The sequence below is a fragment of the Lactuca serriola genome, chromosome 7 (assembly GCF_051521515.1).
Source record: "Lactuca serriola cultivar US96UC23 chromosome 7, Lser_US96UC23_V15, whole genome shotgun sequence".
NCBI classification, from domain to species: domain Eukaryota; kingdom Viridiplantae; phylum Streptophyta; class Magnoliopsida; order Asterales; family Asteraceae; genus Lactuca; species Lactuca serriola.
This window is the reverse complement of record NC_136414.1, coordinates 25120829-25136882: the sequence shown is the minus strand read 5'-3', so window position 1 is coordinate 25136882 and position 16054 is coordinate 25120829. Positions and strand designations below refer to the sequence as shown.

At 29.1% G+C, this 16054-nt stretch overlaps 1 protein-coding gene across 1 annotated transcript; it reads right to left on the bottom strand.

Annotated features, from left to right (window-relative positions):
* Positions 1–6210: 6210 nt before the first annotated feature.
* LOC145063807 (chromatin remodeling ATPase BRAHMA-like) lies at positions 6211–7845 on the bottom strand. The gene is made up of 2 exons (XM_079011388.1): positions 7438–7845; positions 6211–6492 (listed from the first exon to the last, which is right to left on the bottom strand). The coding sequence occupies exons 1-2, from the start codon at positions 7843–7845 to the stop codon at positions 6211–6213; spliced, it is 690 nt and encodes a 229-aa protein (XP_078867514.1).
* Positions 7846–16054: the final 8209 nt, after the last annotated feature.

The following is a 16054-nucleotide window of genomic DNA, read 5'->3' as shown; positions in this document are numbered from 1 at the left end:
TGAATCAGAAGCTAATTTTTGTAAAAACTCCTAATTTTTGGCTATTTTTGAAAAGTCATTTTATTAAGATTATATAAGTACGTAGGTAAACATCTAAACAAATAGTAACGTAGATTTATTTTATTCTCAAATACATAGAAACCGACATTGGTGTAAAAGTTGGTGTCGGCGTGACCGGAGATAGAGAAAGTAAGCGTCGGCGTGATGAAAGACTAAAATATATGAAATGAATCTGAAGTTAGGGCATTCAATTTACATTTGTATATTTTCAATCTTTAAATTTGACTTTTTTCATATTTTGTTGATTTTTTTTTATAATTTTAACCGTTTGGTGTTTCCACTAATTTGACCGTTTAAAGTTTTGACATCTTAACCTTTTTTAAAAATTACTAAAAAATACCAACATAAAATGAATATCTGCCAATCATTCTTGTGTTTTTTAACTTGTGTTTAAAGTTTTGACTTCTTAACCTTTTTTTTATAATCTCTCTCTCTCTCTCTCTCTCTCTCTCTCTCTCTCTCTATATATATATATATATATATATATATATATATATATATATATATATATATATATATAGAGAGAGAGAGAGAGAGAGAGAAAAGAGGATCAAATCCAAATCATTCATCTAACTTGATCAATGGTTAAAATTAAATTACATTAAATCCCTAAGGAATAGATGTTGGCGGTGGCTTTTTTTGTAACTATATGAAACTTTGGGATTAATGAAATGACATTGAGGGGTAGAAACGTCAATTTTCTTTCTATTCGCTCAGTCACTCCAACGTCATTGTCATTTCATTCTATGAGTTACGTCTTTCTTCCTCCCCAGACCTCTCTTCACGATAAAACACTAAATCTGATTTATGAAGATTTCCTCCAAATTATATCAAGGTTTCATCTTTTTTTAACCAAGCTCGTTCTAGAATACATTAGTTTCTGATTAAAGGCATTTTCTTAAATTTCTCAAAAAAAAACCCTAAGAAACTGATTTTGAATCTTCATCCGATCCAAAAATCGAATATATCCCCTTCAGATTTGGATTTAGATTCAGAATTTTATTTGTTCTCCATAATGTTTAATCTTTCATGTAAAAGCCTAGAAAACCTATTTGGATTCTAATTATGAAGTTAGCGATTTTTGATTCTGATCATCAAAAATTGGTAGTTCAACCCAATCTGGTAAGATGAAACTAATATGTCTTTTAGTTTGTTTTCATACAATTAATTTATATGAATTCATGGATTAAGTTTGAATCACTTGTAAAAAGTTAGTATTTATATTCAAGTTTGATTTTTTTTTGTTGAAATAATCAACCAGTGATTAATCTATACATTCTTGTAATAGTTCGTTCAGATTTCATTCAGATTCCAAAATCGAATACATCTTCGATTATAGTTCGTTCGCTAATCTCGTGATAAAACCATAAAAACATATTCCGACTCTTATTTCCAATATATCTATCATAATTCATTGATTTCATGTGTTTTCTTATTCAAACTTATTCCACTTTGATTCTGATTAAAATTTTATTCTAAAATCTCTCGAGGAAAACATAAGAAATTGATTCTTAAACTAACTTAAATAGAATACATATCTTTCGAATTCGGCTTCCAATTCTTATTTTTATCCATACTCCATTGTATTTATCATAAAAACCCATATAACTATTTTGGATTCCGATGTTGGAGCTATTGATTCCAGTTATCATAAAAAATGAATAATTCATCAAAATTTGGTAAGATCTAACCAATATCTCATTTAGTTTGTTTTTTATTGCATTATGTAGAGTCTAGGTTGATTTAATTTATAGACGTTGATTATGTGTTGATTTTATTACATGGTATAGTTTAATTATAGGTATTCTGATTTGTTGGTTGAAATTATGTTTGTTAAATATTTTGGTTTTATGTTTGTAGTTGCTAGGTTTTAGAGTTTACTGATTAATTTGCTTATTTTAATAGAATGGCACTTATTAACTATCTTGATTTGTATATGTATATTGTTTTAGATTCTGATTTTGCAGCTAATGATTCAGATTATGATCGTCAAAAAAATTGTTCATCAAAATCCGGTAATTTCGAACTCATATAGTTATTTTGTTTTATAAATCTGCACCAATTTAAGAAGTTTTATACTAAATGCTCTTGAATATTCTTGATTTTGATTCTAATTATTCTATGATTATGATTAATGAAACATTTTGTAAATTTGTGTATTGTTGCAATTTACATGTTTGCTATAGACATAGTTTGGAATGAACTTGTTTTATTGTAGCTATGTTTTTTTATTATAAAACTTGTTAACAACAACTAAGTTTAGATTCATTATTGGGCTGCAATTCTAAATGATCGATGGTTGCGGTTAATTTAAGGTATTTTCTAAGTGAATATATTACTTGTAAATGTTTTATAATGTTGAAATTCTTTGAACTTTATTATTAAGAGCAGAGCCATACTCTACGGTGGAAGACATTTGTTTGAAAAAAGAATATAATACTCTATAATAGATTAAGTTAGTTGATAATGTTCGTAATAACTTATATTTGTTGTTCAGAACTTGTTTAAGATAGTCTCTAAGGCTAGTGGGTATGGTCTCGGCAAGCATCTCGGCTATCTCGGCGAACACCAGGCCGAGCCCTCGGCATGTCAACCTCGGCTCGACAACTCGGTAGAATGTGCCAATGAGAGAGAGTCTTTATGGTTGGGGAAAGATAGAGAGAAAGAAGAATTAGTTTTTTATTACAGGGGTTGTGGTCAAAAAAAATGGAAGAAGCTCGTATGCGTCCAAATTCATGGAGAAGATAACAAAATTTTCAAGATTTGACATAAAAGGTCCCTATGGTTGGGTCTACTAACAAAACTTACCCTCCTTAACTCTCTTTATAAAAATAGTTTATGAAATTATTAAGCTAACCTTTAACTTATATATCTTTATTATTATTCTAGTTAAATGAAATTTTAGATTAAAAAAAAAAAATCTTAGTTATTATTCTAGTTAAATAAAATTTTAGTTTTAAAAAAAGTATGTTTGAAATGTTTATTTTTTATATTAATTATTTAAAAAATGGCATGACAAGTGTAGCAACCCACGCCATGTAAATGACAAAAATTAGAGAAAGTGTAGCAAATCCTATATGGCGCAGATGTGGATCGTGGCAAATATGACACCACATCCACCAGCCTAATAGAATCCATTGGTAATATGCAACATAGAATATCACTTGATCATATTCTAGTTTTTATGTTTGTAATTATACATAAAATGTTATAAAAATATGCTAATTTGTTTATTAATAACATAATCATGAACTATAACTTTAATTTCAAATTCTAACATGTGGTTTTGATGACATGATCAAGTAGTAAGTTTGTAAAAACTAGTTTTTGATAGCCTATTATTCTAGGTGTTTTGTTTTAATAAATTATAGTTTATGCTTTATTTAGGTATTTATTTATAACTCATGTTTAATTTTATCACATGTTTCATTATTGGTAATTATTCTTAAAATCTTACAAACCTCTCGAGATGAGGGAAGTACTTTTGTTATAGGTTTTCTAGGTTTTATATTTTGATAAATTCGATTTTATCTTCTCTAAATATCTTAATAATTTGTTTGAATTCTGATGTTAATTTGTTGATTAATAACATAATCTAACAGTTCATTAGCAAAATACAGTTTGATAGATTAATATTTTGTTTTGATGAAATTATGGTATTTTTTAAGATAATGTGTGATAGAATCTACTAGTTTTAGAGTATAATACAGTACTGGATGATATTATGTTTTTATGCTTCTCACTATACATAAAATATTTGAATTGTTTGAGATTTTTACATTATATTCAGTTAGAAATATAATGAATTTGTTTGATAACATAAATTTAAAAAAATGTAAGATTTTGTTTCTAATAAGTAACATTTTGGGTTTTAAGTTTGTAATAAAAGACACTACTAGAAAAAAGGCATTTTACGACGCTCATTGCGCGTCGTAAAACGCTCAGACGACACGCAAATGCGTGTCAAGGAATGCCCTGTCATAAAGAGAGACGACGCGCATTTACGACGCGCATTTACGACGCGCGGTTATGACACGCAATGCGTATCAAGGAAGGCCCTGTCATAAAGGAAGACGACACGCATTTGCGTGTCGTAACCTTACAACGCGTGTGTTTATGACACGCAATGCGTATCAAGGAAGCCCCTGTCAAGAAAGGCCATGTCATAAATGAAGATGACACACATTTTTGCGTATCATAATTTTAAATGTTTAAAAAAATATTATTTATAGATTTGCTTATTTTCAAAATAAATTTGTATTTAATGTTTAATAATAGATAATAAAATATCATATACAAATATAGAATCCATTGCATAAATTTAATGTCATACAAATAATCGTTCCATATGTAAACAAATATATACCAAAAACATCATGTCAAAAAATTGTAATACTTTTATATTAAGGGGATCTAATTGTACATTGTTATTAAGAGGTTTTCCCTAACTATATAACATAATACTAAATTGTTATTAAGGGACACCTTATGCAATGTAATGCTATTCAAACTAAAAAGATATACACAAAGATGATAAACATCAAATTCCAACTAAGTAGAGTTGAATCTTGCCTTTCATACTTCTTTAAGACTAATATTGAACCCCTGCTCCGATAATTCTTGTGACCTGATCAAATAAAAGTCAAAAAATTAATATGTTAATACAATTATTAGAAGAATCAAACTTGGAATGTTAGTTGTAAAAGACGAAATTACCCTTTTCTCCATCCAAAGAATTTGGGATTTGGAATAAATACACTACAATATGAATTACCTAATATCAACAATGACAAACACAATGACAAGAATACCCGCATACAAATGGTAAATATTATCTGTAAAGCTATCAACAATGATAATCACAATGACAATCTTTGATCATATAAACTAGAGAGTATATCATCACAATTCCATCTAACACCACCCATTAGAACACGTAAAGCTACTCAACCAACATATCATGTCATGTAATGTATTTTTTGTCAGTATATCTTCACATAGAAAACAAAAGTGAAATAAATAAAAATAACAACCTTCTCATTTACTGAAAATGGATATTGTTCACATATATGGGAGCCATTTTCAGAATTACCATCCCCATTTACCTGAAATCATTCATGCCATTTTAACTCAAATAATTTATTTATAGTAAAAAAATAAATATTTATAATTATAGTGTTTTGATTATATAATATATACCCATCTTTCACTGACTCCTCATTCGTCATAAGAATGAACAAATATTTTAATTAATTACCTTGAAATGATAATAATATAAATACTATAACACCATGGCATGGTATATTTGAATAATACCTAGTGTAGCATCCAAGATAAGACGTTGACTTGTTGCTTGAGCAGATTTTGCAGTGTATGCTTTAAGGGCATCATCCCACCGTTGCAGCTTTTCATACCTTGTATTTGGAAGCAACATAAACAATTAATATTTTGAGAAAATAAGACAATGTAAATGATTTCAGGGTCCTGGAAATATACCATGATTCCTTCAGTTGTAAATCCAAACAGCATCCCATATATAGTTATATACTTAAGAGAGTGAAAAAAGGAAAGTGAGCTAGTTTCTATATATGTTTACCCTCCAAAAAGATAGAAGTGAAAGTATCCAAAAGAAAGCACTTATCCACCTTGATTCCTTATATGCAATCCACACCTGATCAAAAGAAGCAATCAAACATTATTGTTATAACAAAAGTCGAAAAATCTCCTTTTCACTATAGTTGGAAAGTATATAATAAACAAAGACTTACTGCTACAATGACAATACAAAAATAGAAATCGGTTGTTGTTGTTATCATGCACCTGTGAGCATTTACAACTATGTATGAGCATTTACTATTACACTTTTTTACATAAATTAAATAAAAGGGAAATTTTAAATGGTACCTTGATAATACATTGGCATTGAATGTAGATCCATCAACGATAAGCACATAAATAAAAGTTCCCAGCATCAAGTAGCCTAGTGCAGAAATGATTATTTTTGCAATTAAAACAAAATGTCCCCTGTTGTATCCCATGGCATCCCTATATAAGCCAAATATATAATAAAATTACAAGCATTTTAGCAAACATTTTTACTTGATTTTAGTTTTTGTTATCGTTAGGAGGAAATGCAGTAATTCTCTGTTCTTATTTTGCAGGGGGAGGAGCCAATGGAGTTTCCTTTATTATAGGTGTGGCTTGTGCATTAGCTGTTGCTTTATCCTCATACGCTTCTCTTTTCAAGGTCTTCATTCCAGCAGACATAGTCATATCTTGAAGATCCTTGTTATTGGACTCCACAGGGCTTCTAACTGAAGCTCTATCATGGTTAGCTACTACAGCAGGGGAAGCCACCTGTTGCAACTGTACCTCAAGAGGAGGTGGGGCAATAGCTTCTACTAGTTCACGAGGCAGAGTTCTATCTCCTTTCTGCCATCAAGTCAAATCCATAAGTCCACCAAAAAAAAGAAAATTGTACCAAAAAAAAGTAGCCTGAGGGGTTATTTCTTTTCTTTTTTTATCATTAAGCCCATACGGATAAAGTGGTTGAATGGGTAATGATGTATATCTGAATAAAGTGTTGTACTGAATGAACCGTCGGAAAATGAGTAAATGAACATTTTACCCTTTTGTATAGAAAGGAGGGTAAATAACAGATGATTTTATTTAAGAACATTTCTAAATCAGAGTTTACTTTCTATAAATAACAATACAGATGATAATATATTTAATTACAATAAGATTAGCAAATTAGATTGATCATGAAATTTAATCATAAATACTATTAATAGTAGTTTTAACCGGACATAGTAGTTAAGAATTGTTTTGATTGTGAATAAACTTCAACTCGAACAAATATGTTGACCTAAGAAGGTTTTACACTAGTTTTGATCTTAAGAAGCTATTAGACTTCAGTTTTCAAAGATGATTATAAGAAAAAACTCGTTAAAATAATATTTTAATACAAAGTAAAATGATTTTGGAGGTTGTAAGTGTTTGAAATGTTCGAAAACGTAAATGAAAATGGTCTGAAAATTCAAATTCAAAAAACCATTAAGCAAAGCTTTTTCAGATCAAAACTAATGTAAAACCTTGTTAGGTCATCATGAAGGGAGAACATGAGAAGAGTTGTCTGGAGGGAAAAAAAAGGGGGGGGGGGGTAAATAGGTAAACAAGTAGTGTCCAAATACATTAAGCCAAGTTTTTTGCTTAAACCAGTAAGGTATTCTGTCCGAATTAAGTCAAAAAACAACAGTGATATAAATAGTTGTCCATATTACGTGCTTAGCCCATTAAGATCATTAAGTCGGAAAGAAATAACCCCTGAGATGATAAATGAAAAATATATTTAAAAAAAAAACAAGTTCTGCAAACCTTTATACGCCTGAAAGCCAGAATCTGGGCTTTGAGAACATGTAGTTGCTGCTTTGTAAAGCCTGGGTGTGGTTGGCCTTGTGGTGTTTGTTGTTTCTGAGATGTTAAAGGGTTTTCCAATCCAACACCATTAGCTGAAGCTGCAGGAGGCTGTGGAGAAGACCTATTCATCTGCTGTCTAGCATGCTGTAACTGCAACAGATGATCTGGACCCAGGCTCATGTTAGCAGGTGACTGTAGGGGAGGCATAGAAGACACTCCACTACCAATACCATTATTGGTGGGTTGCCTAGGTGGCAACTGGTTCATGTTCTCCCTCCCATGAATGGGGAATTGCTGACCTTGACCTTGACCTTGACCTTGACCTTGACTTGCATTTGAGGTTGAACCCAGATGACCAGGTGACATTGTCTGCCTTGCTTTTGTAGACCCTCAACAAGAGGAGAAACACAATCTTCAAACATGGAGGATGATGGGGAACCAGATCTTCCATAGACATGATCGAAAGTGAAGGAATCTGTACCAAGTTGCACGTGCAACAAAAACAAAGATTAATCAATTTCTCGATCATCAGAGTTGATACTGAGATCTACCAAATCTTAGGTAACAAAACTCAAACATGGTTTAGACTAAAATCAAGGATCGATTAAATAAAAATTAAAAACCCAAATTAGATGTGCAGAATCCATTACAACCAAATGAGGAATTCAGTAATCTTTACAACATTGAAGCTCCTCACAGAAGTTGGCTGGGCACAAAACTACGTACAAAGGAGTTAGAGCTCTACACAGAAGAGCTAATTAACCAAGAATTTCACTCAATTTTATATTTACTACACCTACTACTAATCTAATTAAAAGCTACTGCATCCTTACGTGATCAAACACAACATCACAAATTCCCTTTTTGCCCTTAAAGAAAGCCTTGTTTCTAACTTTCCTAATATCCGGTGGTTTTGAGTACATCAAGAAGCTAATCCGAATAGTCACACATAGTTTAAAGAGTCAACTTTATCTATGATATGAAGCATTGTAGCTAGAGCTAACACTGATGGTTGATAACCCCCAGATCTTGAATCTTGACTTCAAAGAAAATAAACAAAAGCATGATGAATGGAATAAATAACTTTGTGATCTGATATGGATTTTGAATGTTATTTAGTCAAACTTAAAGAAATATTTTACTTAGACTAATGAATTACCATAGACCAGGGACTCGATTTTCAGAGGAAAAAGAAAAGACATAAAAAACTAAATATACACATCTGGAACTCGATTTCAGCCTCAAACAGTTCTAGAAGAACCACATTTACGCATCTAGAACGCGATTTTCAGATGAAAAGGAAATGGAAACCTTACCTGCAGAAGCTGGAGGACGCGGAAGCATGAATGGAGAAGTTATCGGAGGTAGAGGGGAAGCCGACGTCGGAGGTGGTGCAAATTTGAGGGTGGCGACGACGTTGAAGGGAGGGACGCAGAAGTCTCGGCAATAGGAAAGTTGCACCTAATTCCAAAATTAACAAAATTTCAAACGTAAATCAACCCAAAATCAGGAAAAATGAAGAGTTAAATGACGCTTCTCGATCAATTGAACCCTAATAGTTATAGAATCCGAAGATCTAGGGTTAAATGTGTGATGAAGGATTGAAGGGGAATTGAGAATTCATACCAACAACCTTGACTCTCAATTCAGTATATGGAATAAACCATACAAGAGCTATCAAATAACCCTTGGAGTGAAATTAAAGAAACCTTGAAGATTTTAGTGGATAAATGAACAACGATTTTAGTGAAGAGATGAAGAGCCGGGGAAGGGACGAAATCAATTTCTAACTGAAAAGAAAAATCTAATTGAATAGATAAACCTATTAAGGTAGCAGCCAGGGAGGTGAGACGGGACGCAATCACAGGTGTGGTGGAAGAGTCACATTCGTAGTCATCAGTGCGATGGAGGAGTCGCACACCTAATTGAGAGTGAAACGATCCTGTTATAAGTATTAGCTTATCGTTTATCGATTTGTAATGAGGAAGGCCTCACGTCGCCGGAGGAGAAGTGACCAAAGGCGAAGCAAGGTGAATCGTCCATTGTTTCAGAGCTAAGAGAGATGCGAGAGTGTCTTCGTTCATGAAAAAAGCCCTAGTTAAAATGGTCACAACGATTTTGTGGAATTTAGTATTTGGTGATGTTTTGGGATTTTGTTGTGCGAGAAAAGAGGAGTCGTTATGATATTAGGGTTTTTTGGGTATTGATCAGTGAGCAGAGGGAAGAACGATGGAAATAATGCAGAGGATGAACGGGATGTTTGATGATACTGATAAGAAGGAGATCGAGTAGAGATTGATGATACTGAAGATGAAGATGAGGGACCTAAGGCTTTTTCTTGCTAAGTAGAAGAGGCGGGGGGATTAATTTTTGGGATTCAATAGGCGGGGATAATTTTCGTCGATTTCATTTCCCGCCTAAAACGCGTATTTCACTTAAAAATTATAAAGCGACACATTTACATGACGCACATTTTATGAAAGGCGCCCTCCGCATTTCTTTTTTTTCTTTTCTGACACTAATTTTAGGGCGCGCACAAATGCGTGCCCTCTATCCTTCAAATTTTGCAAAATTGACATTATCTTTTAGGGCACTTACAAATGCGTGTCGTCTATCAGCGAGTGTCATTGTTTGCGCGTCATTAAAGGGCTGTTTTCTTGTAGTGAGAGAGTTTATATTTAAAGTGTATAAACTATTAATATTTTAGGATCAAGTGAAGAATGCATAAGGGTAAGAGGGTTTTTTTTCTTTCAGGTCAAAAGAACCGTACTTTCAAATAATGCTTTGTGTATATCTATTCTTACCCTTAAATATTTAGTCCTCTAAGATCTTGTAATCCTAGTCTCGTTTCAAATAACTATAATATGTTTTGAGAATTTTTTTTTTATTCTATTTTAAGATAATCGAATTCATCTCTTTGTATTTATAGTTCGTCAATATCAAATTTGGATTTAGATTGTAGATAATGTAGATTCTAGATCATCACTTGTAATAGGCTTTGGAAAGTTATTATTCTATTTATTCTAATTTATGAATTATTTTTTTTAAATGTTTATTGTAGTTATGGTTAGTTTTTTTAAACTAAATTCTTTATAGCTTGGGATATCAATGAACTTGTTTACTGTAGTTTGACTTAAATGTTTTTTGAAATGGTTTCCTGTAGCTAGGATTAATGTCTGATGCACATTTAAAACTAATAAAATTGTTTGTTTTTGTGGGTGGTTGTTGTTAACCTAAAGGTCTAATTAGGTTATTTGCTATTTTGTATTTTATATAATACTAAATTTCATATCTGAAATATACTAGATGTACTAATTGAAATTAAACGAATATAAACTTTATTTAGAGTATGTACCATGTTGATGGTTATGTTCTTTTGTTATTTTGTCTTAAAGTTACTATTATGTGTAATCTAAATAATTCCTTGTACATATTAAATTTATGTAAAACTAATTGTGAAAAAAAATACAATTCTATAATTATAAATTATTTATTAAATAATTTTAATGTTGTTAATTATTCTCAGAATGTTAAAAATATTCTATTATTTTGTTCTATATTAAGTTCGGAACATAATATTTTTTAGTAATGCTCTTTTTAACAAACTGTTTGTCTATATCCTAATTTAATTGTTTTAATAAAAGTATGGTTTATATTTTGATGCAGATGAAATGAAGAAATTACCAAATCAAGTGAAAAATGAGTTTTTGATTTTAAAACAAAGAATGTTTAACAATTTCTATCATAAAAAATAGATAAAGGCAAAAAAAATTATAATTCATGATACCTTGTCTGATAGCTTGTCATCTAATTGACAAGCCAACAGAACATAAACAAGTACATATGACATTATTGTTGTCATTTTAGAATATATGATGTATAATGTTGATATTTAATTATGTATATATAGAATATTCTAATAGAATAATAATGTATATTGTCTATTTTCAAAAGTTACATGTAGAATATTCTAACAGAACAATGTTCTAGGATATTCTAAGTTTCATGTAGAATATTTGAATAGAATAATTCTTAATTAAACTTAAGCTTTTTTATACTCTAGTAGAATAATGTTCTAGGATATTCTAAGTTATATGTACAATATTCTAATAGAATAATTATGAATTAAATTTAGGCTTTTCTTTTATACTCATGATATGTTATTATTCTAGTTATTCTAAATGTTCAATATTTAATAACATGTCATTAGTATGTAACTGTTATGAAATTGTGTGGAATATTTTGATATTAAAGTGTAATATTCTAAAATTATATTATAACATATAATATGAACTTATATTATGTAAGATTCTAATATTATATGTAATATTATGGATTATCACCTTATAATGTTATAAAAATGTCAAGAATAATTTGTATCAAACCAAAATAATTTATACTATGATAGAATAATGTTCTAGCCTTCTAGGATATTCTAAGTTACATGTAAAATATTCTAATAGAATAATTATGAATAAAATTTAGGCTTTTCTTTTATACTCATGATATGATATTATTCTAGTTATTCTAAATGCTTAATATTTAATAGTATGTCATTAATATGTAATTGTTATGAAATTGTGTGGAATATTTTGACATTAAAGAGTAATATTCTAAAATTATGTTATAACATATAATATGAACTTATATTGTGTAAGATTCTAATATTATATGTAATATTATGGATTATCACCTTATAATGTTATACGAATGTCAAGAATAATTTATATAAAACCAAAATAATTTATAGAAAACAAAATTGTCTATTATTAATGTGTAATATTCTGAATTTATGTATAATATTATGATATTAATGTGTAATATTCTGAATTTAGGCATAATATTATTATATTAATCTATAGTATTTGAAGTTATGTTATATGGTGTAATATTCTAATATGGGTCACCCTTCCTTCAACTGTGTAAGAAACCCAGAGTTACAAAATTTTCAAACCAATGAAAATCACATAAGTTGATAGAGTGAAATGAATGTTTTTAGGAGAACTATCAACTTGGTCTCTAAAAGTTGAAAGGTATTCTAAAAACCCGATGCTTTGAAAATCATATTTAATGTTTGTATCATAAAAAAATATATCATAGTATTACAGTGTTTGATAAAAGGAGAAATGATAGATTTCAAATGGGTCTTATAAAGTCATAGTCAGATAACATTGCACCAGAAGTCATAAATATGTCTTAACATATAAAATCTATTACATATTCATTAATCTCAACACCTCTTGTCAAAAGCTCCTGGTTTGAAACATTCAAGTTGCTTTCAAGTTAGGATTCATCAGCTAAAATTCTCCACAAAAAAATGTGTAGAATCAAGAATGCATTAAAATAATTACAACGTTTTTATAAGTGATTTTAACTTAACATTGATTATGATCTACAAAATTATATTCATAATTTTTCAGTGATGGTATTCAATTAATCAATGTGTAATATTTTGATAGACAATAACACCATGTAATTACATATGAGTCATGATATCCAATTAATTTAATCAGATTAACGTATGTAAATAGATAACATTACCTTGGATTTATGAATTATTTTTCCATTGTGATAAATTCATGAGTCATACAAACCTATCATCATAATTGATGTAACTATATCATACATACTTATTATCATAGTTAATGTAACTGTATGTATATTGAATATTCTATAAGAATAATACACAATGTTTGATGTAATAATATTACTCATTAACGGTTGTTATTCAATAGCATAATATTAACCCTTAATGCATAATTTCAATATATTACACAGTTATATCAGAATATTACACATTAAAAAGAATACTAGACATGGTATATCAATATATTAGACATGTACAACATAATGTATAACATATATGGAATTAAACTACTTGATTCTTTCAACAAAAAACCAAACCATAATATAACACTATATATCTTTGCAGGTTGAATATCTAGAATCCTCAAACTGAATATTCTTATTCAACATCATTAATTTGAGCTATGAAAAGAAATATTCAATTAATATTTATCATTGTATATTGATTTACAAATTATATTCCACATACAATATTAAATTATTAAACAATAAGAATAATGCATAATGGTTGATAAAACTAGAATATATAGAATACTTAACATCAGACATTAAGTATTTGTTTTCTTTTAAACATATCGATCTTTTTATAATAATAAAATAGTTTAATACATAACGATATAGGTACATTATACATTGACGATTGTTATTCAACAGCAATAGCAGAATATTATTAACCCTTAATGCATAATTTTAATATATTACATAATCATATTGGTATATTATACATGATTTCAGAATATTAAACATTAACAAGAATATTAGACCAAAGGGTCTTTGGCATGTCGGTAAGGTGTGAATCTTTCAAATGAGAGGTCATGGGTTCAAGTCTCTTAGGAGACATATATTTTATCTAGAAATAGATTAGTTAGTTTGTTGTTTCAAAAAAAATCAGGAATATTAGACATGTAATAACATAATATATAAAATATATGAAATTAAACTACTTGATTATTTCAAAAAAATAAAAGAATATAACATTATATATCTCTTCATGTAGTATATCTAGAATCCAAACTAAAAAAACCGCTAATTGAAATATATTCAATGCTTGAATGAAATTCTTGTTGAGCATCATTAAGTTGATCTACAAAAAGAATATCCAATTTATATTTATCATTATATAATGATTCACAAATTATATTATAAATATATGAGAAATATAGAATTACGCAGAAGTAATGGTTTTTAATTATTTTGATAAAATAATGTATTGTGTAACTGTAAAGTAATAACAACATGATGAAGATCACAATAATTTGCATTTTTGAAATGTATCAGTAAAAACACAATGTTAGAAGCTTATATGCTCATAAATTATAATTATTACGAACTAAAAACACATTATAGTCTGATTAATATCTTAGATTCGGAGTTATTTGGACCATTGGATTCAACTAATGAACAACTATGATCAAGATAAGCATTTCAAAAACTCATCATTGGTTAGCCACACACAAAATCCTAACTTTTTATAGTGAACTTAGTTTTTGTAGTAACTTGAGACTTAAAAAATAACCTCTAAAAATAATTATCTAACAAAAAAAATTTACAAAAATGAATGTCAAACCCATCAATGAATGGTTTCAAGATGTCGTTAAAATTGCGGTAGTCTAACCATATGAAAGATAAAAAATATGGATATGGACACTAGATACTTATCAAAGAAAATACATTCAAATTTTGATATTGAGATTTGTTGTTGCCATCCGGTTTTCGTATTCCACTCTGAATGATTATTAAAAACCTACAAAAAAATTTGTTGATTTGAGAAGAATCACGATTTCAAAAAAGTGAAATTTAGTTATTATAGGATAATACACATAAAAATTCTTATATAACATTCTCACGTTAACATTCTTTTTTGGATGGAATAAATTTTTCATAACATAATAACTAGAACACTTAACATACTAACATTTAGAAAAACACACTTCAGTCCAACATAATATTTTATTACTATTATAAAAAAATGTAATCAACTAAGTAACTAAAATCATTAACCACACATAACATTCTAATATTAATTAAAGGTTACATCTGATACTAGATTATGTAAAAACCAAAAATATTGGAATATCAAACATCAGTCAAATGCAATATATTATTACTAACAACAATTTATTTAGGATAATTGACTGAGTACATTGAAGCAACCCCTAATTTAGAACATCATAATTATATTATATAAACATAAAATCTAACTTAGGTACCTGAAAGGACTCTTATCTCATAATCTTATTTTATCCTTAACATGAACCCTGACTTAAATACATGGAAAACTCTTATATCAACAGACTCCTCATTTACGACCTTCATCAAACAGGTAGGATGCATGTATAGTTTAATAGAATTTGCTTAAAAACAATAAATTTTTGTAGGTACCTCGTTAATTTTATAAAAAGAGCACATAAAGTCTCCAAGATTCATTGTTGTAGTTTCTTTTCTTTACGTATTATGTGCTAGAATGTGTAGAAAAACAAAATCAAACCTTGAAACTGATGATCGATTACTGAAATCAAATCTTCTAACTCATAATAGATATGAGGTAATGATGATTTGCAAAATCGATGATCTGATAGAAAAAATCGAAGCTTCAAACAGTTGAAAATTGATCTCAGTTGATGATTGATTGCTGATCTTGAGGAATTGCTGAAAATCGTTGATATGATTGTAAAACCTAATGTTTGAAATTGTTGAATATCATACGTCTAGTTGTGATTTCATCAGGTAAAGAGGAGGAATTTTAATGTATGATTTGTTCTTTACGATTCAAAGTATCATCAGATCAAGGGGACAACTTCTCGTGATTGAGAAAATAATCAAAAGATAATCGAAGTTCTTTATAAGAAAATCAACATTTAAAGTCAAATAGCTACCAACGTTGAAGAAATCGAGTGAGTCATAGGAGTAAATCAAGAAGCATACCTGATTTTGGAAGATCAAATCAAAAGTGTATTTGATATTAGAAGAAAGACTAAACTGCCCCTCC